Source organism: Mauremys mutica, chromosome 11, assembly GCF_020497125.1.
Source record: "Mauremys mutica isolate MM-2020 ecotype Southern chromosome 11, ASM2049712v1, whole genome shotgun sequence".
Taxonomy (NCBI): domain Eukaryota; kingdom Metazoa; phylum Chordata; order Testudines; family Geoemydidae; genus Mauremys; species Mauremys mutica.
Window position 1 is genome coordinate 33,901,648 of NC_059082.1, and position 27,604 is coordinate 33,929,251.

General features: G+C 44.9%; 1 protein-coding gene across 1 annotated transcript in view; it reads right to left on the bottom strand.

Moving 5' to 3' along the window:
- Positions 1-27,604, bottom strand: part of HERC1 (HECT and RLD domain containing E3 ubiquitin protein ligase family member 1) — a 217,162-nt gene that overhangs the window by 37,753 nt on the left and 151,805 nt on the right. The window contains exons 45-54 of the mRNA XM_044979291.1: positions 24,367-24,635; positions 23,709-23,761; positions 19,792-19,992; positions 18,995-19,169; positions 17,872-18,142; positions 16,611-16,824; positions 14,876-15,081; positions 13,753-13,880; positions 10,798-10,925; positions 9,576-9,776 (exon numbers count right to left, since the gene is read on the bottom strand). Coding sequence (XP_044835226.1) covers positions 9,576-9,776; positions 10,798-10,925; positions 13,753-13,880; positions 14,876-15,081; positions 16,611-16,824; positions 17,872-18,142; positions 18,995-19,169; positions 19,792-19,992; positions 23,709-23,761; positions 24,367-24,635 — 1,846 coding nt within the window. The remainder of the gene's footprint in view (positions 1-9,575; positions 9,777-10,797; positions 10,926-13,752; positions 13,881-14,875; positions 15,082-16,610; positions 16,825-17,871; positions 18,143-18,994; positions 19,170-19,791; positions 19,993-23,708; positions 23,762-24,366; positions 24,636-27,604) is intronic.

Genomic DNA, 27,604 nt, shown 5'->3' on the forward strand with positions numbered 1-27,604 from the left:
AGATGAATGGCATGCCACACACAAAAGTCCCAAAGGTGGAGAGGTTCTTGGCAAAGGGCCAACAACCTGGCTCCACCCTGCCTGTTGATGTAATACATCGCGGCGGTATTGTCTATCAGGACCTGCACCACCTTGCCCTTCAGGTGGGGCAAGAAAGTCTGGAAGGCCAGGCAAACCTCTCTGAGCTCCCTGACATTGACAGAGAGGGCCAGATCATCCTGTAACCAGCAGCCCTGGATTTCATACTGGCTGGGCCTGCCACAAGTCTGGGTCCCCTACTGCTCCTGGGAGTCAGCGGTGGGGGGCTCAGGCCCTGAATGAGGAGTCACATCCATGTGTTTCCAGAGTGGACAGGCAGCCTGAACTGGGTCCTTTGCCTCATAGCCCATGGCCTTTCTTGCCGGGTGCTGGGGAGCCGTATTTCTTAGTCTTCTTTTTGGGCACTGGCGATGGAGAGCAGTGCACTATGCACAGAGGCCAAGGTACAAGGGGTAGAGTCCGGCCAGGACGTCTCGGAAGCCAGTTGGGAGGGCAGCCTCCATGAGGAGAACCCTCAAACGGATATCACACTCTCTCTGGGTCCTGGGTCAAAAGATTTCACAGATACAACACTTGTCCTTCACATATGATTCCCCCAAGCACTTGAGGCAGCTGCTGTGTGGGTCCCTAACAGGCATAGGCCTGTTGCAGTCTGAGCAGGGCTTAAACCCGGGAGACCAGGGCATGCCCTGCCTGGGGCAAAGTCCCTGATGGGACTCTAACTTCTAACTACACTTAACACTAACTACTATAAACAAACTATTTACATGGCCCTAAGGCTCAAAGTCAGAAGAGATGAAACCGTTAGATTTTGCTATGCAAGGAAAAGCACTCCGATAACCACCACTGGCAGTAAGAAGGACCGGAGAGGGCACAGGGCCAGAGGAACTCCAAAGGGACCCTATGGATACCACTAAGGCAAAAATCTCCAACAATCGTGCATGAGGGCGTGTACACACCTAGAATGAAATCGACATGAGCAAGAACTCGAAGAACTTTTTGTATTGTAATTACTTTCAGAAAACAAAAATGACACAAAAAAATACAGCTTAATGAAAGTTAATACAGCTGTTTACTTAATGTTTTTATTCTATTCCTATCACCTTAGATATTTAAGTACCACTGTAGTCATACACTTCTATCAACATAGCTATTTTATAGGAGACAGTATTGGTAAAAGCTTTTTGTAGTAGTTTAGATATAAATGGAATTCTAAATATACATTTCAATAGAATGAGCATAACCTACATATTTACCCAGCTACCCTTCCAAGTTTTATTTAATATAGTATTGCCACTTTTTTCTTCTTCTACATTTTAAGTGGGATTCAAAATGGACAGTCCTTGTCTACTTTGAATAAGTTAATGACCAAAAAATTGCAGTCGCAAGTCATGCCACAGTACTTACGGCCAGAAAAGACGGTTACTCACCGTTGTAACTGTTGTTCTTCGAGATGTGTTGCTCCTATCCATTCCAGTTAGGTGTGCGCGCTGCGCGTGCACGGCTCTTCGGAAGATTTTTACCCTAGCAACACTCGGTGGGTCGGCTGGGCGCCCCCTGGAGTGGCGCTGCTATGGCGCAGGATATATACCCCTGCCGACCCATCCGCCCCTCAGTTCCTTCTTGCCGGCTACTCCGACAGTGGGGAAGGAGGGCGGGTCTGGAATGGATAGGAGCAACACATCTCGAAGAACAACAGTTACAACGGTGAGTAACCGTCTTTTCTTCTTCGAGTGATTGCTCCTATGCATTCCAGTTAGGTGATTCCCAAGCCTTACGTAGGCGGTGGGGTCGGAGTTAGATGTTGCAGAATGCAAAACTGCTGAGCCAAAGGCTGCATCATCTCTGGACTCTTGGGCCAATGAGGCAAAGGTGTGGACCGAGGGCCAGGTAGTTGCACGACACATCCCCTGAAAGGGTACGTGAGCCAGGAAGGCAGCAGAAAAGCCTGAGCCCTGGTGGAATGTGAAGTAAGGTGGCTCTATGGAACATGGGCCAAAACACAGGAGGTGCGGATGCACGACGTCATCGAAGACGAAATCCTCTAGGAGGAGACAGGCATGCCCCTCGTCCGGCACGCCAGCACGACGAAGATTTGGGGGCGTTACGAAAGGGCTTTGTCCGCTCGATATAGATTGCGGATGCCCTACGGACGTCTAGGGAGGGCAATTGTTGCTCTCCTTGCTATAAGTGAGGCTTCGGAAAGAAGACCAGAAGGAAGATATCCTGGATGATATGAGAGACTGACACCACCTTTAAGGAGGAAGGCCGGACGTGGTCCCAACTGCCCTTGTCCTTGAGAGAGACAGTATACTGTGGGTCCATCGTGAGTGCCTGAAGCTCGGAGACTCGTCTGGCCGATGGAAAGGCTACAAGGAAAAACTGTCTCCCAGGACAGGTATGTCAGCGAGCATGTCGTCAGTGGCTTGAATGGGGCAATCATAAAACTGGTTAGAACCAGGTCAAAGACCCAGGTTTTGGCGGGGGCCAACTGGGGGGGGGTATAACGCTCCAAGCCCTTGAGGAACCTAGAAACCACAAGGTGTAAGAATACGGAGCGGCCACTCTCCGCTGGGTGGAAGGGAGAGATGGCTGCCAAGAGTGGCCTTAATGAGGACCGCGCCAGGTGCTGCTGTTTGAGAGACCAGAGGTAGTCCAAGACGGAATGGATTGGGACCTCGGCGGGAGAAACATTTTGCGTTTCGTAGCAGCAGGAGAAACGCTTCCACCCTGCCAGATACGTTAACCAAGTGGAAGATTTCCTACCACCCAGGAGAATCCTGTAGAACCGAGGCAGAACAATGTAATTCGGATCGGTTTAGCCACGCAGCAGCCATGCTGTGAGGTGCAGGGATTACAAGCCTGGGTGGTGAAGCTTGCCGTGATCCCGCGTTATGGGGTCTGGGCAAAGAGGTAGGGAAATAGGGTTGGCTACCGACAGGGGTAGCAACCTGGTGTACCAGTGCTGCCTGGGTTACGCTGGAGCGATCATGATCAGGTGTGCTCCGACCCTGCGGAGTTTTAGCAGGACCCTGTGAACCAGCGGGAACGGTGGGAAATCGTACAGCCGATGGCTCATCCACAGCATCAGAAAACCCCTCCAAAACTGAGCCCGGGGAGAGGCTTTGGAATGAGGAGAACTTCTCTCTCTTTTCGCTCTCGCAGGAGCGAAGAGGGCTATGCGGGGAAAGACCCACTTCTGAAAAACGGAATGGATAATGTCCAGAGGAACGACCACTTGTGAGACAGGAAGGATCTGCTGAGGCGATCCGCCAGCTGAAACGCCTGGTATACAAGGCAGACTGCTCTCAGCTCTCGGACATTGATGTGTAAGGCCAGCTCTTGAGCCGACCGAAGGCCGTGAGTGCGAAACTGACCCAGGTGAGCACCCAGCCAAGAGATGGGGTGTCTGTCATGAGGGTCCCCGAGGGGTTAATGGAACCGCCTGCCTGGATACACCAGGGAGGGCGCTGACTCCCGGTCGAGGGAGCCTAGGATGCTCAGGGGGAACGAGACGACCAGGAGTATGCTATCTCTGCCCGGGTGGTACACCAAGGTGAGCCACGATTGAAGTGGACGGAGGCGAAGCCTGGCATGTTTGGAAACAAACGTGCAGAGAGCCATGTGACTCAGGAAACCTAGGCAAGTGCGAGCCAAAGTTATCGGGAAGGTCCGTAGACCTTGTACAATTGTTACCATCGCATGAAACCGAGGCTGAGGTAAGCAGGCTCTGGTGAGACTGGAGTCCAGGATGGCCCCAATGAATTCTATTCCCTGTGTGGGAACCAGAGTGGATTTTACTATTGATCATCAGGCCTAGACACAGGAATAGGTCCGTGTCGATGCCCACAGGACTGGTAACTTGGGCCGGGAGGTCCCTCGAACGAGCCAATTGTCTAGATACGGAGAGCGTGTATCCAACGGTGGCGAAGAGAGGCGGCGACTACCACCATGCACTTTGAATACACTTGGGCTGTATAGAGGCCAACCGGGAGGGCCGTATACTGGAAACGACGGTAGGCCCCCAACCGGGGGTACCTTCTGTGTGGAAGAGAAATGGCGACGTGAAAATACGCGCCCTTCATATCGAGGGCGGCATACAGTCTCCGGGATCCAAGGATGGGATGACGGTCCCCATGGGTACCATGTGGAACTTATCTGCATCGTGAACTTGTTGAGGCCCCGCAGGTCTAGGATAGGTCTGAGACCTCCCTTCGCCCAGGGGATTAGGTTTCGTCCTTAGGTACCTCCTGTATAGCTCTGATGAAGAGGAGCGTCCGCACCTGTTGCAAGCGGAATCGCTCGTGAGAGGGGTCCCTAAGAGGGACGAGGATGGGTAGGCTTTTGCCCCATTGGTGGTTAGAAGGACCTTAATTTTGGCTCCTTTGGGGGCCTGATTGACGCCTACGACCGCGTAAGTGACGCCTGCTGGCAAAGTCCTGTCTTTGTCTAGGCGCAGGGTAAGAGCGGTGAGGCTGGGGACGGAAAGGTCGGCGCTAAAGCACCGGCGTGTGCATGCCGAGAGAGAGCGCAAAGTGACCCTGCTGCCCTTCAGGCTTTGCAGCCTGTGACGAAGTGGGACTGTTCGTGCTGGGGGCTGGGTACAGATCCTAAGTATCTAGCAGCAAAAGTCCATGCAGCCAAATGCCTGAAGTGCTGTCTCCTAGCAACTGATGGCCGGGCCCCTCCCTGCAAAGGTGCATCTAAAGGTGTTGGAGACAAAGGGGTCAGGTGACCTCCTGGCCCGGGAAAGAAGCTGGGCAGAGAGGAGGGGCCGGAGGGGGTTGGGCAGACTGGAGTTGGCTGGAGAAGAGAGGGGAAGCAGGGAGAGAGGGCTCCGATCCCCGAGGGGGGCTGTGAGGCCCCAAGATGGACCTAACCGGGGGGATCCGGTTATCTGTGCCTGCAAGACCTGTGTTGGACTGTGTTCCTGTCGTCTAAATAAACCTTCTGCTTTACTGGCTGGCTGAGAGTCCTGGTGAATCGGCAGGGAGCCCGGGGGTGCAGGGCCTGACTCCCCCACACTCCGTGACACAGCCTAGGGCCCGTTTTTTCAGAGAACAGGCCTTTGCCATTGAAGGGCAAGTCCTGTATAGTGTACAGCAGCTGCAAGGGAAGGCTCGATAACTGGAGCCATGAAATGCGCCTCGTGGCAACACCCGAGGCCAGGGTCGTGGCAGCGGAGTCAGCTGCATCCAATGAGGCCTGGAGGGAAGCTCTAGCCAGCTTCTTCCTTCGTTCCAGGAGGGCATCGAACTCTTGAGAGGAGTTCTGAAGAACCGACTCTGTAAATTTGCCCACCGCCACCCATAGTAGCGGCTAAGCAGGGCTTGCTAGTTTGCTACACAAAGTGGCAGGGCCCCTGCCGAGTACATCTTACGGCCCAGTAAGACCATTCGCCTAGCCTCCTTGGCTTTAGGGGCTGGTGCCTGCTGGCCATGGCATTCCATCCCATTGAGGGACTGGACGACAAGGGAGCGGGGGGGGGGTAGATGTACCTATAGGTACTCGTACGCCCTGGATGATACCATGCACTTGCGTTCCGATCAGAGGAGGGCCCGAGGAGTATGTTCCTGCCCCCGCCTCATCTGGGGAGGAGGCAGAAGAAAGGCCAGGGACAAGCGGGTCCTGTGTGGGCTCGCGCTCCTTGACGACCTCCTGATCCGGTGGGATCTGGGAGCCCGGTGGCTGAACCGGGGCTTGCTCCGTACCGGTCGGAGAGAGACGGCTAATTGTCGCCTCTGGCACCCAGAGCTCCGACGGAACGGAGCGAGATGGGAGCACTGGTACGCCTCTGGCGTGGTAGTACGCCCAAGGTGACTAGAAGGACCACTAATAGGTCTCCTGGAAGACTCTGGAGGGCACATCGGAAAACAGTGCACTGCGCATATGAAGTGTCCGCACGTGGCAACACTGATGCGTGGCTGGATGGCCCTGAAGGAGCTGAAGAGCCTTTGGTAGAGTCTCCTTCTCTAACTGACGTCGCTCGACGCGGCACCGGGGATCGGTACCGGGAGACATACCGGTACCGAGAACGGGACCTGCCACCGGAGCTGTGCCGGGCGGTTGACTGAGAGCGCGAGGCTCGATGTTCAGGAGTGGCTACGGGAGTCTCGGTGCCTGGGGCGGTGCCGGGAGCGGGATCGGTGCCAAGTGTACCGGGCCAGCAAACGGGACGCTGACCGGTGCCGCGAGTACTAAAGGTACCGAAATAGAGAACGGTGCCGAGACTGCGAGCGGCGTCGGGACCTCGATCGGTGACGGGACCGAGAACGTCTGCGGGACCGCGATCAGGAACGGTGCCGCTCTGCGGTACCGACGCAGGGTGGCGTGAGCAAGACAGGCTCGCCGATAGACAATATAACCCGCACCAGCGGTGTCGGGGGTTAAAGCAGCGCAGGCTTTGCCCTTGCCATCACCTCCCTCGCTGTGGAAATGTTTCCAGCGTGGAGGGAATAGTGAGCTCGACCACAGCTCGCACCGGGGAGCGTTCAGGTGCTGGACTCGACGGCTCTTGCGTGTCCGGAGTCTACGGTGCTGATACTGTCGGTGCCGCAGCAGGTATCGGTGCCGCAGCAGGTATCGGTGCCGGGCAGTACGACGTAGTAGAGCGCTCGGGCTGCGGAGCAGGCGGATCGGACACAGCTTAAAAGCGAGCTCGACCACGGTTCGTACCGGGGAGCTTTCCAGCACCGGACTTGACGGCTCTTGCCTGACCGGAGTTAATGGTGTGGATACTGTCGGTGCTGCGGCAGACATCGGTGCTGGGCGAACCGACTGAGCGTAGCGCTCGGCTGCGGAGCAGGCGGCTCGGACGCAGCTTCATAGCGAGCTCGACCACGGTCCGTACCGGGGAGCTTTCCAGCACCGGACTTGACGGCTCTTGCCTGGCCAGAGTTAATGGTGCGGATACTGTCGGAGCCGCGGCCGACATCGGTGCCGGGCGCTCCGACTGAGCATAGCACTCGGCTGCGGAGCAGGTGGCTCGGACGCAGCAAGTATATTGTGCCTCTTCATCCTCCAGGAGAGGGAACCATGCCGAGTGGACGTCGAAGCCAGCGAGGGCCAGTGCCGGGAGGCCTTGGCGGTACCGGTGATCCGGTGCGGAGGGAGCACTCCTTGAAGACTAACCAGCGCTCGGCGCCGAGAGCGGAGGAGCAAGAGCTGCCTCCCTCAGGAGCTGCTTGAGACGAAAGTCCCGCTCCCCTTTGTTCTTGGATTAAAGGCCTCACAAATGCGGCACTTATCTGTTAGTTGAGATTCCTCGAGGCACTTAGGAGAGGATCTCTTGTCGGCATCGGCTTGTGGCCGGCCGAGCAGTGTAAAACCCTGTGGACCGGGCATCGGACCCGGCACCGGGTGAGGGGAAGGGGATAAACCCCGAACCCCTGAAAATAAATACTATACTACAAACAAAGTTAACTACAACTATAAACATCTGAACTATATACTAAACGAGAGAAACTACGAGTAGCTAGGGAAGTGGACGTCAGCTAAGCCGCGCTCCACTGTTCCAACGGCCGTCACGGGCGGGAAGAAGGAACTGAGGGGCGGATGGGTCGGCAGGGGTATATATCCTGCGCCATAGTGGCGCCACTCCAGGGGGCGCCCAGCCGACCCACTGAGTGTTGCTAGGGTAAAAATCTTCCGAAGAGCCGTGCACGCGCAGCGCGCACACCTAACTGGAATGCATAGGAGCAATCACTCGAAGAAGAACCATGAACTTCCCACTGCACGCCTTTTATTCAAGTCACTATTCATACAATTTTTTTTAATTCATGCATTTGCTAACAGTCTATCCTAAAGAGGGAGACAACTAGCTTTCCTGTTCTAGTCCTGATTACTTCTATGCTTTTCCTCACAAAGTTTGTGTTTTCTTTTGGGAAGTCTCTTACGATTTCACTGTCACTAATGGAAGTGCACCAGTTACAGTAGCACTGTTCCCCCCCCCCCACCCAAATCGCTAATGTAGATAAGATGAGAGGGTATGTATGTCTTTTTTCACACATCCAAACTGTAACTGTTAGGAAAGGGAGTCTTGAATCCTACGTTGCACAAACAGCAATTTAACAATAACAATTACACTGTTTTTTAAGTGCCCTTTTGAAGAAGCAGCATTTGTAGTTGTAAAAATATCCCTGTTGGAAGTTTAGGCATTAAAAGAATGAAAATGGTTACCTATTCTACAGCAACTGCAGATCTTCAAGATGTGTAGTCCACATAGGTTCCACTTCTAGTGTGCATGCATCCCATGCACACAAGATGATATTCTTTTGACCAGTACTGTATACTGGTGCTGTGCCTGCACTTTGGATGCCTGCATGTCCTTCCAACCGAGGGCATAAAGAACAGAATGGGCCAACTGTCCCTCAGTTCCTTTGCCAATATGGAGCCCAGATGGCCTAGGACTCCAGAGTAGCAGGGAAAGGAGAGTTAGGCATAGAATATATGTGGACAGCACATCTTGAAAAATGATAGTTGCTGTTTTTCCTCTGAGTGATTGTTCACATGGATTTCACTTCTGATGACTTGCAAGCTCTGATCAAATCAGAAGGTGGATGCTAGGCGTTCTATTGAAATAATGACTGCAGAATATCACTGCCCAAGAGAGCATCAGCTCTTGAGGCCTCAACTGACGAATAATGCTGGATGAAAGGTGGACTAATCCCCATGTAGTTGCACATTTCTGACAGGGGATGCTTCTTAGAGAAGTCACATACTTCCTTCAACACAGCTGGGCAACATTAGACTTTGGACTTTAATGCTGCACCCTATATGGAAGGATATTCTAGCACTTTATATGTTAATTGACTAAGCCTCACAATTTCCTGTGTGGTGTGTATTAAAAACAGAGATAAACTGAAGCATGCAAAGGTTAAGTGACTTGCCAAACATCACACAGAGTCAGTGTCAGAGTTCGGAACAGAAATCAGGAGACCAGGCTCCCTGCACCATGTACATCAGTAATATCAATCATCATGCTTTAAGGCATTAACTGGTCAGCAGCTGAGGTCGGGAAGAAGTCTCTTCCCCTATGGTAAGGTAGTGCATTATGAAGTACTGTCCAACATCACACACAAGATAGTATGGTGTACACCATTCCGAATCCTGGTGGAATGGGCTCTAATCTGTATGGGTGCTGTACTTAATATAATTAGATACCCATTTAGACAATCTTTGGCTGGATATTGCCTGACCAAAGTGGACACTTCAGGGGTACCATCTTGATGCCATGGACAATAAGAAGGAACCAAAGGACAGCTGAGCCTGCTACACCTCTTATGCCCTTGGGGGGGTGGGGAGAGAGTTGGGGATAAGGCTAGAGTATCCAGGGTGTAAACACAGTTCTAACAGACACTGCCAGACAAAAAGAATCCAATCTTGTGTTTATGGGGCATATGCGCACTAGAAATGGAATCTGTGAGGACAGTTCTTCATAAAACTGAAGTACACTCTGCATTTTAAATATAGATGACAAAAAATTCTAAGTTTGCAACTTACAAGTTTTCTTTAGAAGTATCAATATGATCACCTACCATCCTTTCTGTAGCAATGCTCCAGTTCTAATCGATGCATGGTTGAAACATCTATAACTTCAATAAGCCCAAGAGATCCATCCATACGACCTACTAATACTACTTCTGGAGTGTCTCCTGTCCATGTTGCAGATGGCCCTTCTTCTGGCCAAGCTAGAGCAGATACCCAGTGTGGCTGAAGGTCTAATAATCCTTTTCCTCCTAAAACCCCAAAAACTCTGTTACTATAATACTTCATTTTACTACACATTAAAAAACCAAAGAGTACCTTTCAGAGGACAATGTTGAAAAACTTTGTATACAACTGGGACATATACTACTGATGATCCTTAAAATCTTTTAAGCAGACATATGGTATATGATTACAAAGTAACTGGTTACTAACCTGCCATGAAACAAAAATCAATATAATGTCTCTAACAGCATCACATATTGAACTAATCTTCAAACAAATTACTCCAGAAAAAGTAATTCAGAGAAGAAGGAAGTTAAATTTTATGAAAGACTGCAGCATGCAGACAACGATGCTTTCTCCTATGGAATGCCAGTAACCATATAAATGAAACAATACACTAAACCAAGCATGCGTCAAGCACATAGGAACAGATCTCTATGGAAACATTCAAGATTGTCAAGGACTGTAACCATTGATTTTTGTAAACATTAGGAGTTAGCTAGGGATCCTACAGCTGTCAAAAGGATCAATGCTCTTCTCCTTTCAGAGTTAGTCTCAAATGTACCATTTTGAGCATTCTAGTGCACCTATGGAAGGAAAAAGTTGGAACCTTTTTTAACTGCTTTTAAAAGAAACTATTTATACAAACTTTTAGAGATACCTTGTTTAAATGTCAAATATATTTTACACCCTATAAAAATAATAGTATTTATAGGCAATGATTGCTATTGCAGTAGGCAAGTCTAAAGCCCAGCAAAAATTTCTATGACTCTTTTCTGGTTCAATGATAGGCTAGAAGGATTCATGTTAACTATTGAATTTCCAATACCTATGTTGTAACAAATGTTGAAAAAAGGCACTAAGGTTCTAGTGAATTAGCTGGGTTCAGAGCACCTAATGAAGGATGGTTGGCATATTAACTGGCAAATAAATCTGCTAAAACACCTACCTATACAAAAGTGCCATTCTCAGCAGTTTTTAAATAGCTGTCGTAGACACAGGTTATACTATTAAAAATAAATAAATAAATAAACACGTGCATCATACCATTGACTTGCCATATGTTCACCATTTTTTCCAAAGCTCCAGCCAGATACTTGCCACTGATGCTCCAACAGATAAGAGACAAGCTAGGGTCACTGGGTGACCCTAGACTTTCTTCTGAATCACCTTCTCTACAATAAAACAAAACAATGCACTTAAAGTACGTATTTCCAACTGGAGAAAATGAGAAAAAGTTTAATCTATTAAAGATCTGAGTCATTTTCTGTACTCCCCTTGCTGTTATTGCAGACATACAACCAAAGCATATTTTCTCAATTTTTCATTCCACTTCATCCCCTAGTAAAGATATCAGAGAGACTCTCTCTGTAGTTAAATTTTGCAGCTAGCTTTCTATAATAGTCCTAATTCTGACTACCTCTGACATTGCCAAACTAAACCAACCTGCCTGAAACATCACAAACTTTATCTTATGCCAAAGTAGAGTTTTCTGGGAAGTCTCAGGAAAACCAACAGGGAAGATGAGGTCTAAGAACAAAAGTTAGAAGAGGTACTCTCTCTTCTCGATTTCTACCCCAATTCTACCCCGCACTGAGGCAGCTTTGCACGGCTCAACTAGAATAAAGCTATTTTAAAGCCAGCTTAGCCAACCACAGTAGGATCACTGATTAAAGGTCTAGAAAACATGACCTATGAGAGAAGATTGAAAAAAAATTGGGTTTGTTTAGTATGGAGAAGAGATGACAGAGGAAACATGATAACAGTTTTCAACTACATAAAACGTTCTTAAAAGGAGGGAGGAAAATTGTTCTCCTTAACCCCTAGGCTAGACAAGAAGCAATGGGCTTCAACTGCAGCGAGGGCAGTTTAGGTTGGACATTAGGAAAAATTTCCTGTCAGGATAGTTAAGCAATGGAATAAATTGCCCAGAGAGGTTGTGAAATCTCCATTATTGGAGATTTTTAAGAGCAAGTTATACAAACACCTGTCAGGGATGGTCTTGATCAGCGTTTCCCAAACTTGGGATGCCGCTTGTGTAGGGAAAGCCCCTGGTGGGATGGACCGGTTTGTTTACCTGCCACGTCTGCAGGTCCGGCCGATCGCGGCAGGTAAACAAATCGCAGCAGCTCCTATTGGCCTGGAGCAGCGAACTGCGGACAGTGGGAGCCACAATTGGCCGGACCTGCGGACGCGGCAGGTAAACAAACCGTCCCGGCCCGCCAGGGGCTTTCCCTACACAAGCGGCATCCCAAGTTGGGAAACACTGGTCTAAATAATACTTAGTCCTGCCATGAGTGCAGGGTACTGGACTAGAAGAACTCTCGAGGTCCCTTCTAGTCCTATGATTCTATGATCACCTTAGCGTAACAGGATTTTTTAGAGTGCAGAGCTGCTATAGCAGCTCTTGTGACCTCCACTTCTCTGTGACTAGTGCAGAGGGTGCAATCAGGGTATCCCCACACCTCACATATCCTATCAATCCATTGGGGCCACTGGCAGCCAATGCAAGTTGCAGTACTCCTCAAGCTGTTCTAATTTATGCTGAAGGAACAGCTCAGTAGCACAACGACACCATGATAAGACAGTGAAATGATGGCTTTAAGCCATCATTGACCCTCCCCACCAGGCCGGCTTTAGGTACTGCAGGGCCCGATTTGAAAGAGCTGCTGCCAAAAGACAGTGGCGGGACTTCGGCGGCAGCAGCTATATTGGCTGCCGGTGCCTTCGGCGCCACAGCAGCGGAGGATTCTTAGGGACGTTGCGGGGCCCTCTTAGGGGCGCAAGGCCCGATTCGGGGGAATCGGGTGAATCGCCCTAAAGCCGGCCCTGCTCCCCACTAACTTCTATTAGTCACTCCTTGGCTGGAATTGGCAATTGTAGCCACTTCATTTTTTTTGGCTCATCACAATTCCAAAAAAGCTTGGCCACGAAACATCCAGTTTGTTTTAATCTCTTGTCTGGAACTGGTTTCATTTACCAGTTTGGAGAGTTGCTTGGTGAATTATTTAGTTTTTGAAAAACAGTTCATGTGTGTATTATGCAAAATTCTTAATTCTGCAAGCCATCCTTCACAGAGCTTAAGAAGTCCATCCTAGAGAGAGATGAAATTTTTGAACTGTACAAAAGTGTGTGTGTGTGTGTGTGTGTGCGCAAAAAAACTCCCCAGGAGACAGCTCTAATGCAAGTTTGCTAAAACACATAACAAATACATACTTCAAGAAACTTGCAACCAGTACATACAGGTACCTAAAATACATAAATGCCATGAGGAGAAGGGAGTACCACTTCCTGCAAGGCCAAACGGCCTAGAGAAATAAGCAGTGGAATGCAAGCCCACAAGTCCTGAATTCTATTCCCACAATTAACCCAAAAATTACCTTAATACTTAGTACATTATAAACATTTTTTGGGCCATATATTGCTCTTTGAAATCAAAGGAAAGGCTCCCACTGATTGAATGGGCATCAGGCCCTTCATTAGGCATCTTAACATCCCTATGAAACAGGTAAATATAATTTGATATACCCCAACTTTACAAATAAGGAAGAATAAGCATTTAAGAAGTTCAGAGACTTGCCCAAGATGTCACAGCAATTAGGAAAACAAAATTAAATTCATTCAAAAGTACATTTAAGTCAATGTATTTGTAAGTTACCCTCAGTATGACAGTCCCTCTTTAAACTTATTTTTTTCTTGCTAATCTTTGTTTGTTCTTTGTTTTTTTATGTATTATTTCATAATAAATTTACCATTCTCAGGTTAACAAAAAATTTTTTAATCCCCTTACCTCGACTACTACCTCCACCTTAAATTTTAGGATCTCTTTTCAGTTTTAAATAATTTACTTTTGATCATTTTTGTTATTTTAAATACAGTAAACATCCCAAAGAAGAATAAGAGCATCCTACGCTCAGGCAGTTTCCTGTGCTCATGGGAATACTCATAGGATTGCCATTGTGGAGCAATTAAATAACTGACTTCCATAAAGAAACAACTTACAATTTGTTGAATACACATGTTTGCTGCAATGAATATTGCTTCTTTGTTACATTCCACACTCTTATAGTCCCATCATTCCCACTAGTTGCCAAAAGTCCCTTTTTATTGCACCAAACACATGTCATCACCTGCAGAAATTAAATTAACAAGTGTAAAACCAGAGTTTAAAATTTAAGGATAGACACATTCATCTCATGCAACTCATTAAGTTTGCCTGATATGGACAAAGCATTAGCTGTATTATTTAAATCAACTATACTAAACAGAATCCAACAGTGCCCAAGAAGAAATTTCTTTTCATCATACAGTATTGCATAATTAGGCGCATTATTAGGAGTACTGCACATTGCTGTGAATCATCTTCCATAGGCCACTGTCAAACAAAATAGTAAACGAGACAGATTATCTATTATGCCAAAACAAATTAATACATGTGTGCTTTTAAAACAAATGTATAAGAAAAGACTTGTAATAATTCAATTGACTTTGTGTGTTTATTTTTTTAAATCAGTTTCATGAATCCTACAGATTTCAAAAGGTCTCAATTCTGCAATGGGCTCTATGTTGGCAGATCCCCCTGCATGGAAATCTAGTGATGTCAACAAGATGCTGCTCATGCAAAGCCATTTTTGCAAGATCAGTGCCTTAATTATTGAAGCTGACACTAGAATAAGGAATTTGAAATGTAGTTACCCTCATTCCCCACCCATCTTCCAACTCATTTAATTTGTCATATTTTGGGCTACAACTTACTGTGATCCTCTTCCCATTCGTTTCTTTTGTAAAAAGAGGGATTAAGCAATGTTAAATCTTAATTTTAAAACATTTGTAGCTACAACAAAATTAGTAGCAGAAGGCCAAAATCTTTGATAAAAGTAAGCTGCACAGCAGCAACAGGTTAAATGTTTTATGGCATAAGATGTCCCAAACAGTATTTATCACTACAAAATGTTATTTATCTTTTGTGGGAAAAGACTTTTTCTATAAAATACCAGAAGTCTGTTGCTTTTCTTAGCTTATACAGTTATTTAATTACTTGCATTTTTTCTGTGTTCTAAAGAAAGAGGCCAATACAGAATAAATTATACATTAAAAAATCTATTTTGGGAGGAATAATGCTTACCCTGTTCTGATGAGCCTCCAGTTTTATGAAGGAGCATTTTCGTAGATCTCCACCCATATCAGCAAGGGTCTGAGGGCTAATTTGGTTGTCTCGGTCATGTGCTGCAAGAGTTCGCACAAGCTGCTGTGCAGCCCACTGCCTATGTTGTGAAGACAACCTTGAGGAAAGGCAGCAAGCTGCTAATGCATTAGCCAGCTCCAGAGGGCCTACAGCAGAAGGATCATAGGGAGGATGGGCATACAAATGGGCAATTAAACCTGCTTAAACAAAACAATGAGATGATGTCCAAATGAATATTGATAGTATTAAACAAGCCAATAAAACATTACCCACAATTTCCAGAAAGAACAAAATTTCTGCAAAAAGTTTTTTTTTTTAAACTAAAAATACCACAGAGCCATCTTAAATTTGGAAAAACTGTTCTGAACAGACTGAAAACCAGCCATCCTCTAATCTTTTTTCCACAAAGCCCTTCAGAAACCCTTTAGATTAAGGGCGAAATATTGTCCCCATTAAAGTCAATAGGGAAACTCCAATTAACATCACTAGGCCAGGATTTCATCCTAAAACACCAGGCTTTTTAAGGCCCCAATCCTGCACTGGGATCTATTAGCGTGAACGTCTGCACCCACGTGGAGCCTCACTGGCAGTCAATGAGACTCCATAAGAATATGAACCATACACCACTGGTTTTATAACAAATTGGTATATAAATGTCTCTGATGATTATTAAGGTATGATGCTAACAACCACATTAACTTTTGTTCTTTCATGTAAATGCTATAATTGTATGCATCTATGTTTAAGAGGGTTAGATCCTTAGCTCTGTGCCTAATGACACTTCTGTGTTTGGTGGCATGTGGAATAGTAAGGAAAAGTGGGTAATGATTGCTTTGAGTATGCTATGTGTCTAATCAGGAATTAGTAAAATACATCTTTTACTGTGGACTGTGTATGCCCATAAAAAAGGCTAGAGCTGGAGCAATCACTGTGATTAAGAGTGAAGCATTTTACTTTCTGTGGTCCCTAAAGAGATGAAGTTTTGACATGAATAAAATCTCCTGAGGGCTTTTCTCCCCGCTCCACTGCCTCACTATAGGGGCAGAGTTAGAACTGAATGCCTAAGCTGTGGATTTTTATACTTTCAGATATTTGGGTTTCTTTCCAAGGAACAACCAGCAACTTGAAAATCACATTTCTGCCTGAAAATTTTGCATCCCTAGTTGCAACTATAGTTGCACCTCTAGTTAAGTAACACCTCAGATAACTCTCATTGAAATCAATTAGTGAAAAAACATCTAATCTTTCATTTATTTTGTGAATGTGACAGCAATTTATGTATAGGCAGTTTCGTAGTGTCCTGTGTATAAACAGTTTTACTCTTGTAAACATCAACAGGGAGCACAAACCTCTTAAAATAATTTAAAAATTCAGGACATACCACATAAAGGGTGCTCTGTCAAAAACTGGATTTTTTAAATTAATCTATTTTTTAAAAATTAAGGTGACAATGTAAATTCAAGTTCCAATCTGACTGAATTTCCTGGGTTTATAATGGTGATTTTTATTAACAATTACAAAAAACTCTTGCAGGGTTTTTAAAAAAACCATATATTTCTCTTATGTGCTCTCAAGATTAACTCCAGTTTAACAAATCTATCTGGGACTATAAATGAGAAAGTGCAGATTTTTGTGAATTATACTGACAAACTATTATTTTAAATACAAAAAATACCTTTCTTTTCAATTTCTGCTTTATCATAGTTCGGCCTCAATTTGGCCCCTTTGTCTGCCAACAATGCTACAAGTGCCTGAGTTACCACAAAGTTGGGTGATGTTACAAGCTTGTTTTCTTCTGCAATTCCTCGCAGAAAGCTTGGCAAAAATTTTCTTTGAATTGGATCATCAACTGTAGTCAAATTTACACCAGTCGCAGCAGAAATCAAGTTCTAAGAGAATGGCAATCAAGGGAAAAAATTAAATTTATCCAAATGTTTTTAGTCAAACAAAAATAAAATCTAAAATGTATAGATTTTTCAAGAACTGCAGTTTATTTGTAGAGATTATCATTTGCTAATCAACATTCTCTAATTATGCAAATATTACATACAAAACATAATTCAAGACCTGTATCCCACAAGCTAATTGGACTGAATGGACTCCTGTGCCAGCGTGAAATAGGTTGTTTGTTGCTTGCTGGTTCAGGGACAAAGAGTTTAATGTGTTGTTATTGTCATTAATGTCAGCTGGGGAATTTAATCTATTGGAGAATTTTGAAAGTTTAGAAAGTTGTGGGTAGGAGAAGCAAAAACAAGGTATGTAATAAAATCAATTACTTCATCTCAGAGTAGTTATAATTCCTTCACTTGCATACACTTCACAGTCAGTAAAAGCAAATCAATCATGAGATTGTGTGCTACAGAGGTTATAGATATACATGACACCTTGCTACATATATCTGCTTTTTTACCTTTTTTCAAACTTGAATGTACAGCATTGGGTATAGTCGACTCGATAAAATGTAGGTAATTTGTGTAACCAAAGATTGTTCCCTTTTAGTAACCTGCTTAATCAGTAACCTGATTAAGCAGCAGCAATTTAAAAAAACCCCAACAGATTCATGTTTTCCTTGGCAGATATACATCCCTAGCATCCAAATAAAGATACACGAAGTTACCAACAATAAAACAAACTTGTGCTGAAACATGAGGGAAAACTCCAAAAAGGGAATAATCTCTTCCATTTTACTTTCATCTTGATTCTTTTATAAAAAGTAAGTTGATAAACAAACAAGTTTCAGCTACATTTTTCAAGCAGTCCTTTGTCATGGAAATAACTTTTCACATCCAGTTGCACACTGTATGGTGGAGCATGTTAGTGCCTTTTTTATGTAAACAATTTTTCACAAAATTTACCACTTCAACTCTCATAGAAAAATTTCAAGGGTAAAATACCAGAGTTTTAGGCAAATGTTTGTATAGAAATAACAATCCTACCTGTGTACACAACTGTACCAGCAGTTTTGCAGCACTAGGAGTATTTGATGCCAAACAGCCTACGGCTGTACTCAGGTACGCCAGGCAAGATATAGGCTTGCTTGTTTTACTATGTACTCCTCTAGAACGCTCTGTAGAACTGGACATAGTGGATGGACTTGTTGAAAGGCCTGCTCTCCCTGCAGCAGCCAGGCACATTAGTCGAACCAAAGTTCGGATATCTGTTAAACCCAAGGACTCAAGACCAGCCGCAAGACTACAACTGGACCCACTGTCAAAAAAAATAGCTTTAGTTTAGGTGGTTGGTTTTTTTTAAATGTTAGGTACATAATAGGAAATTTCATCTTGCATACAATGTAACTATGACTAAGTGCCATTAATAAATAGAATACTGCTTGCTTGATTAGTGGGAAATTATTTCCCTAGAAAAGGGTAGGAGAAAGGAAGTATTACCCCCAGTTTACAGATGGGGAACTGAGAAAGAGTCCTGATCTTGCAAACACGAATGTGCTAAATTTTAAGAATGTGTGCAGTTGAACTTCAGAAGAAGGGACTACGCATGCTTACAGTTAACCACAGAGATAAGTATGCGCAATACTGGGGACTAAGTAACTTCTTCACATCCACATCTGCATCCTAAATACACCCATGCTGTGGTATGAGGGCATAAAAGACCCCTGTACAGAGGCAAGAATTTAACCCTGATCTCTTCACTCCATATCAAGTGCCATAACCACAAGACTACCCTTCCTTTATTGATTTAGCTTTAGAAATTCTAACATCTGTCTTGTCTATTAGACTGTGAAGACTGTAAGCATTCCAGGGAAGGGATCATCTTACACTATGTGTTTCTACAATGTGCAGCACAATTGGGCACTAATCTCAGTTGGGTCCTCTAAGCATTAACCATTATATATAAAGGAAGAAGTGTCTTTTAGGGAAGGAAAGTGAAGAGGCATGGCAGACTGGGGTAAGAGATGGCACTCAAAAGAAAGCCCTCCTCATAAAAGCAGCATCAAATTATTTAAAATAAGTAACACTGGCCCCACCAGATAACAACACTGAAGCCCTAGCAAATACAAGTTGATAATTAAATCCAGAGGAAATAAAGAATGTCACAAACCTGACAGACAATAGTGAGAGTGCTCTCATAACCATGGTTCTTGCAAGAAGCACTTGGGCTGCTGCTGTCACTCTTCTTAGTGCCATAACACGGTCATGTGGATTTACTAGAGCAGCAGCTTGTTCCCCCAGGGTTATCCTGCCAGAAGAACTTTTTTCTATGGAGCCGTGACAGCCTTAAACGTAATAATGATTTGAATTAGAGTTAAACAAAAAGGGACAATTATAGTGTGCTATTAAACACAAAACTACTGTATACAAATTAATACAAATGTTGCAGATTTCAGTTTGAGAGTCCTTATAAAAACTAAGCATTTTTTGTATACTCCTAAAGTTCTACACCCAATTTAGCCTCTTTTAATTTTCAGCAGATTGGGAACAATTTGACAAGAGCCAAAATGCATTACAAAAACCCTTCAAAAACAGTGGGCTAGAGACAGACAATCTGATCTCCTAGCATGGCCCCCTGTGAGAAGTCCATTTCAGTTACTGTAACTCCCCCAGGGGCTCAGACGTCCATGATAGTGAAGGCCATTGCAGGACTGGGGCCATAGGTGTTAACAGAAAATCACAGGTTGAAGTTCTTTTGTCAATATAAAGTGTCTTGTCCCTCCATCACTACAGCTTCTCTAAAAAATAGGAAAAATTAAGGCCTGACCACATTTCCTGATGTGGGGAGGCTGGGCAGACTGACTGACCCATGATATCATAAACTGCCCCTATAAACACACACCAAAGAAAACAAAATGTCTATACTTTAAATTAGACTTGAAATATACCTCCTTCACTCAAATTTACCTATCTGCATCAAAGTCTCCTCCATATTGTTGGTGGCTGTGACCATTGCAACTGATGCTCCTAGCGGATCACTGTCAGGGAACTGAACTGCCTCAGGTACAATATGGCGATCATTTAACCCCAGAGGGCCAGCCAGTAACTCAAATTCCTCTTCTCCTGTCAGCTTCTCATCTTCATCAACATCCAACATATCCCAGTCTTCTAAGATTGGAGAAATAAACAAGGGTTAGGCACAAAATCAAACTAGTGCATTTGTGCATTTAAATAATTTCAATGGATTTAAGAACCTAGGCCTAGTGTCATAAAATATGAATTGCAATCCATATCCTGATTTTTATTAAAAACAATCCTTATCTTTAAAGACTTATATAGATACAGTACAACTGAAATTTAAAAAATCTAAAATTGCTACATTTGTACAATTTCTGTATTTCTTGTATAAAAAAGTTGTATGGATAACATTTCTCAAAAGTAAGTGGCATATGTTATGTGACCACTTGCAGCATCGAACTAACTAGTTATCCTTTATATCCTTTAATGTACAGAAACGGGAAACTCAAAGAGAAGGTTACTCACCTGGTGCAGTAACTGAGGTTCTTTGAGATGGTTGTCCCTGTGGGTGCTCCACTGTAGATGTCTTGGAGACCTGAATTCTAATCAGAGATTTGTAGTAGCAGTACCCTGGTTGGCCGCTCACGTGTGGCAGCCATCTCACACCACTCCGATAAGTAAATGGGCTGATTGAGGTGGAAGGGGGAGGCAACCTTGGGTATGAATTTGGGATGTGGTCGCAAGATTACTTTGTCTTTGAGGAATATGGTATAAAGGTGGGTGTGCCAGTAGGGCGCTCTCCCACCCTTCTTGCTGACATGATGGCTATGAGGAAGGTGACCTTCATGGAGAGATGTAACAGTGAGCAGGTCATGTCTGAGAGGCTATGCTGGAGAAGGAATAGGGTAGTCCCGTTCTAATGCCTCTCTTGGTAGGCGACGGCCCACCAGAGGCAGGGGGAAAAGGGGAAAAAATCCTCTCTTCTCTCTTATTTGTTTGGTAAATGGGAAAGACATTTTAGAGAGAAATTAATAAAGAAAGGGTACTAGTTGGAAAAAACTAAAATAATAAGGAATAGCTAAAGCTGTTGAGGGTGCTGCTGTTGTCCCAACAGAAGCCAGGGGTGGTAGAGAAAGAACTTTGAGACAGCTGGCTGCGCACATGGGGTAACCGCTCGGAGTGGCGCAAGATGGCTGCTGCACGTGCGCAGCCAGCTGGGGTACTGCTACTACAAATCTCCAATTAGAAGCGCAGAGCGCCAGGACACCTAAAGTGGAGCACCCACAGGGACACTCCTCCAAGAAGAACCAGCAGGTTTAGTGCCAGAAAATTCCAAATGCTGCAGTTAGTGAAAAGCCTACACCAAGAGGTGGGTTTTAAATAATGCAGTAAAAATGTCCAGACTCATCCTCAGATATATATTCAAAGAGAGTGAGTTCTAGAGGCAGTCACTCGGAATGCCTTGCCCCCATATTCATTACAAAGTACAGTAACTCCTCACTTAATGTTGTAGTTAAGTTCCTGAAAAATGCGACTAAGCAAAACGAAGTTAGGTAAATTCAATTTCCCCATAAGAATTAATGTAAATGAGGGGGTTAGGTTCCAGGGAAATTTTTTTCACCAGACAAAAGACTATATATTTTTTATTTTATATATATATACACACACATACACACATACACACACACACACACACACGTTTTAAACAAACAATTTAATACTGGTACACAGTGATGATGATTGTGAAGCTTGGTTGAGGTGGAGGAGTCAGAGGGTGGGATATTTCCCTTACTGCTAAATGATGAACTAGCAATTGGCTGTGCACTCAAGGGTTAACTCTCTCACTCTACAAGGCAGCAGGAATAGAGGGTGATGTGCACATTTCCCCTTTAAGTACACTGCCTTATTAATTAGATCAGCTTGCTGAGATGGCAGCTGCTGCAAGTTCCCTCTGTCTTGAGCCTTGGTGTGTCCCCCTGCTCTATGGAAGATGGGGTAAGTGGGGTACAGGAGCAGGGGGGAACGGGGACACCCTGACATTAGCCCCCCTCTTCCTTCCCTCCCCCCTGCACAGCAAGCAGGAGTCTCGGGGAGCAGCTCCAAGGCAGAGGGCAGGAGCAGCACATGGCAGTGGGGGAGGGACAGCTGCAATTGCTAGCCTGCTGGGTAGCTGCTGTACAGGGAACTTAGGGGAGTGAGGAGCTGATGGGGGGGGTGGCGGGACTGTCGGTCCACCCTGGTTCTAACCACCCACCAGCTAGCTCCACTGGGCTGCCCTTCCTGCAAGCAGTGGACAAAGCAGGTGGCTGCCAAACGAACGTTAGAAGGGAGCATTACACAACTTTAAACGAGCATGTTCCCTAATTGATCAGCAATGTAACAACGAAACAACGTTAACCGAGACAACTTTAAGTGAGGAGTTACTGTATTATGAATGTGGGTTTGGGCTTTGTGCAGTTACAGGGCCATTTTTACTCTTTTCCCTTTTCAGAGGATATATATATTTAAAAAGAATAATTTAAAAGTATGATTTTAGTGATAAAAAACCTGAGAGGAGAGGACAGTGGAAGGAAAAATATACTCCAAGCCTCTTGATGGGATGGGATGTAGTACCTTTTGTCAGCTTGTTTACACATGGATGGGACAGTAGCTGGGGTTTGCTACATGGTGCAGGCTAGGTTAAACAGAGCATCGTTGGTGGGAAAGGTCTGCTACCCTTTTTATAAGGTCTTGGAAAGCCTTAAAAGTCATCAGTATAAGAAAATTGGAGAGCCCTGGCAGCCTCATATGGTAAGGATGAGGACTTGTAACAAGGTGGAGTTTCTTACTTTTCTGTTGGTTCCTCCTCTGAGAGATGTATCTGTGGGGCAGGGCCTTAGGGAATCAGTTAATGCTCCTGACAAGTCCTCTTTTGAGGGTTGCCATAAAGAGCCCCATATATTCCACTAAGCCCACTGATGTGCAGCATAAGGGAAACAGGCAGGACTCCAAGGGTGACCTTGCCAGCATAGCCAGGTGTGCTTCCTGCTAAGAGCCTCCCCCTTCAGTGGTAACCTCAAAAGAAAAAGGCTGGAAGGGAGAGGAACCTTGTACAGCCAACTCTGAGTCAAATGAGCGAAGTATGGAGTAGTGCCAGTACCCAGTTGGCAGATTGGCACCAGGCCCCTGCAAGAAACCTGTACTTGCATCGGTACAGAGGTTTGAAAAAGAGGACGGTGAGACAGTGCCAGATAATGTTGTATCACTACCATCCAGAAATAAACCTCAGTACCCTCAAAGAGGCTGCATGGAGACCGTGTTGGTAGCAGTAGGCCAGTCACCAAAGATGAATACGAAGGGCAAGTAGGCTCTTGGAGGTAAGCTGGTACCAGTGATTTGGGCTCTTTAAGGATCTGCAGGTCTTCATGAGATAGGAGCCTGGACTGTACCAGGGACTCTGGATTGGGTTCCTCAGGTGTCAGAATGTCAGGTCGTACTGAAGACTGTACCAAAGTGTGATCAGTACAGCTTTTGCTTCTGGACTTGGGAGGCACTAAGCCCAGTGTTCGTGCCGCCTAGACAGCTTTTCAGTATGCAAATGGTCGTCTTAGCTGGTACTCTGGACATAGTCCTAGAGGGAATGGGAGCCTCAGTGGCACCAATATTGGGATGTGAGGTAGGCACGGACTTGTGGACACTGCTGACAAAAATCTCTGATGAAGAGTGCACTGTCTGCACACTTGGAGTAGTTTCCCCTGGGGTGTTCTATGTTACAAAGTAGTTGTAACATGTTACAAAGTAGTATATTTATGAAGTATTGAAAAAACATGTAACAAAAGTTTCATAAAAGTAATATGTATCTTCAAAAACTCAGAGTAAAGAAATACCTTCATAGACACTGTCTTGCTTGCCTATTAAGTCAGGAGCCTGGCCTTTGTACCTGAACCAAACAACAAGAATATTTTATTAACAGCATACTAAGTAACAAAATGTCTCAAAAGAACAATGATATATACACATATATTTAAAAATAGAACTATATTACAGTTAGGTAATATGTAAAATGTTTTCTGAGGATTCCTACTCAGGAACAATAGTCTATATTTAATAAAAGGCCTGTTAAGAGTGGGAGTCTTATAACATACATCCTCCATTTTGTGATACTGAAAGAAGGATCCAGTGCTAGTACTCCTAAAAAATACTGTAATAGCTTCATTTTTAAAGCTGCTAGGCCAATCAAACTACTTACTTGTTTCTTAGTAAAATGGATTTAACAGGGCTTGAATCTAGGCTCCAAGACTTGTTTATTACATGTATTTTGGAAAATTATTAGAAGATGAAAGGATTTAATTTTCCCTTTCCACAAAAGGTGTGATTTTAGAAAGATTTTTAATCTCAGTTACCACCAACAATACTGGTACAAACTGTAAAGCCAGCAAACCAAACTCTTCTTAAGATGAAAACGTCCATCAATGTTTGCAATTTTCCCTCTTAATGACATTTCCCAAACCTTACGAAATCTCCCACAACAATTTTCTTTTGTACCTTTCTGATGTTGATGTCTTGGATTTACTTTTCAAGGCCAAATATTTCTCTCTGCAGCTGCCACACAATAGGTAGTATGGATTTCCACTTCCACATTCACCACCAAACCATCCATCCACATAGGAACCATTGCTACGATAGCCTTGTCGATTTGCACTACGGCCACAACCAGGGTGATTTCTTTTCATGTGTTGATTGAAGCTGACAACACTGGATTCACACAATTCACAAACTACCACTTCTTCTCTGTCTTCAGACTCACAAACATGCTGTATAATATAATTTTCATATGAAATTACTAGATATAGAATAATTATGCTCATATTAGAAATGAGTATTTCTATTTTTAAGTGGGTTTTTCTATTTATGTCTGTTAAGCATGCATGACAGTATTTGTGCTGTAGATTTTACTTAGAAGCAGACCAGAGGTGGCTAAATTATTGTGGGTGGGGGAAGGTGGCAGGTGTCCTTCCCTTTTTGATTGTAGTACATTTCCATTAAAAAATCTTATACTTGTGCACTCTCTCACCTTGATCAAGCCCAGTTTAGCTAGCCCGACCTTCTCATGTGTAATAACTTGTTCTTCAAAACAAGTATAAGTAGTAGATCTTTCAATTTATGCTTTCACAAAGTATAGAAAGGATGATTTAAAAAAAAAAAAAGGGACGGGGGGGGGGAAATCTGTCCCAATATGTCACATTATCAGAACTTCTGCCTCTAAATTCCTTACAATCTAGTCCTCAAGAATCATTCTGCTTCAGCCCACCAAAGACTGTATGAGTTATTCATTTATTCATTCATTGGCAGAGTCTGGATACACAACAGGGAAAAAATGTAATAATTTTTCAGACTGTTGGCTACTACATTCAGTGAGTGACACTGATTACTGCTCAAGTCTACGTACACCGTACACCAAAGTGTCTGAATTTGGAACTCACTGATTGAAGATGGCAATTCTACCAAAACCTGGTAGTACTGTCAAGAATCTCAATTTAAACAGACTTACTAGGAACTTAAATACACATGGCCAAATTTTCAAATTCTGCCTTTAAAACTGCACATGAAAACATGTTCATATCATCTGACTGTACAAATCAGGTAACTGTGCATTACAAAAACCCCCACAAGTTTCGACTGAGCGTACTAATTTGTGAAATCAGCCAATAAAGCTGCATACACAACGTCTAAGGAAGCTGCAGTTATTAAATTTATCAATCCCATTCTAATTATAGGGAACACTGAAAATACCACAATAAAGGTAAATACTGTATGTGAGCTAGTAATACTAATGTTTTAACAGAACCTACTGTAACATGCATAGCAACACTGAACACAGTCACACTAAGATAGCAAGTCTAATGCACCTGTAAATTACACTGTTGTAAATCAGGACTAACTCCACTGAAATCAATGGAGTTACACAGATGATAGGAGAACAGAGCCAACTATATCAACTTTTGCAAAACTGAGGGTATGTCTACACTACGGGATTATTCCGATTTTACATAAACCGTTTTTTAAAACAGATTGTATAAAGTCGAGTGCACGCGGCCACACTAAGCACATTAATTCGGCGGTGTGCGTCCATGTACCGAGGCTAGCGTTGATTTCCAGAGCGTTGCATTGTGGGTAGCTATCCCATAGTTCCCGCAGTCTCCCCCGCCCATTGGAATTTTGGGTTGAGATCACAATGCATGATGTAGCAAAAACAGTGTCACGGGTGATTCTGGGTAAATGTCGTCACTCAATTCTTCCTCCGTGAAAGCAACGGCAGACAATCATTTTGCGCCCTTTTTCTCTGGATTGCCCTGGCAGACGCCATAGCATAGCAACCATGTAGCCTGTTTAGCCTTTTTTCACTGTCACCGTATGTGTACTGGATGCTGCTGACAGACGCGGTACTGCAGTGCTACACAGCAGCATTCATTTGCCTTTGCAAGGTAGCAGAGACAGTTACCAGCCCTATTGCACCATCTGCTGCTTTGGAAATTGGTGATGACGGTCATATTACCAGTCATATTGTACCGTCTGCTGCTGCTGCTGTCATGGGTGCTCCTAGCTGGCCTCGCTGAGGTCGGCCAGGGGCGCATGGACAAAAATGGGAATGACTTCCCAGGTCATTCTCTTCTTTATGTTTTGTCTAAAAATAGAGTCAGTCCTGCCTAGAATATGAGGCAAGTCTACTAGAGAACCAGAGAGCACAGCCACTCCGGGTCGGAGCCCCAGATATCCTGCAGAAATGATGAGCTGCATGCCATTCTAGGGGGTGCCCCTGCAACCACCCCACCCATTGCTTCCCTCCTCCCACACCCCTCCTGGGCTACCGTGGCAGTTATCCCCCCATTTGTGTGATGAAGTAATAAAGAATGCAGGAATAAGAAACACTGACTTTTTAGTGAGATAAAATGAGCGGGAGGCAGCCTCCAGCTGCTATGATATTCCAGGCAGGACATCTCCATTACTCATTAAAGGGTGTGGGGGGAGAGGAGCACAGCCTCCCGCTGCTATGATAGTCCAGAATCTCCATTAGACATGAAAGGGGGAGGGGGGAAGAGGAGCTCAGCCTCCAGCTGCTATCATGAAGACGGTTACCAGCCCTATTGCACCATCTGCCAGGACTGAATCTCCAGGACACAAAGCTTAAAGAAGGGAATGACCGGGAGTCATTCCCATTTTTGCCCAGGCGCCCCTGGCCGACCTCACCGAGGCCAGCCAGGAGCACTCACAGGATGATGACGAGGACGGCTATCAGTCATTTTGTACCGTACCGTCTGCCACCAGGGAGGGGAAGGGAGAGGATGCTGCTGTTTAGCGCTGCAGCACCCCGTCTACCAGCAGCATCCAGTAGACATATGGTGACATTGAAAAGAGGCAAGAAACGATTTTTTTCCCTTTTCTTTGAGGGGGGGAGGGGGAGTAAATTGACGACATATTCTCTGAACCACTGGCGACAATGTTTTTGACCCTTCAGGCATTGGGAGCTCAGCCAAGAATGCAAATGCTTTTCGGAGACTGCAGGAACTGTGGGATAGCTCGAGTCCTCAGTCTCCCCTCCCTCCCTCCGTTACACTTGTCACACAGCACTGTATTGAGTCCCTGCTGTGGCCTCTGTTTATCATAGCCTGGAGATTTTTTCAAATGCTTTGGCATTTTGTCTTCTGGAACGGAGCTCTGAGAGAACAGATTTGTCTCCCCATACAGCGATCAGATCCAGTATCTCCCGTATGGTCCATGCTGG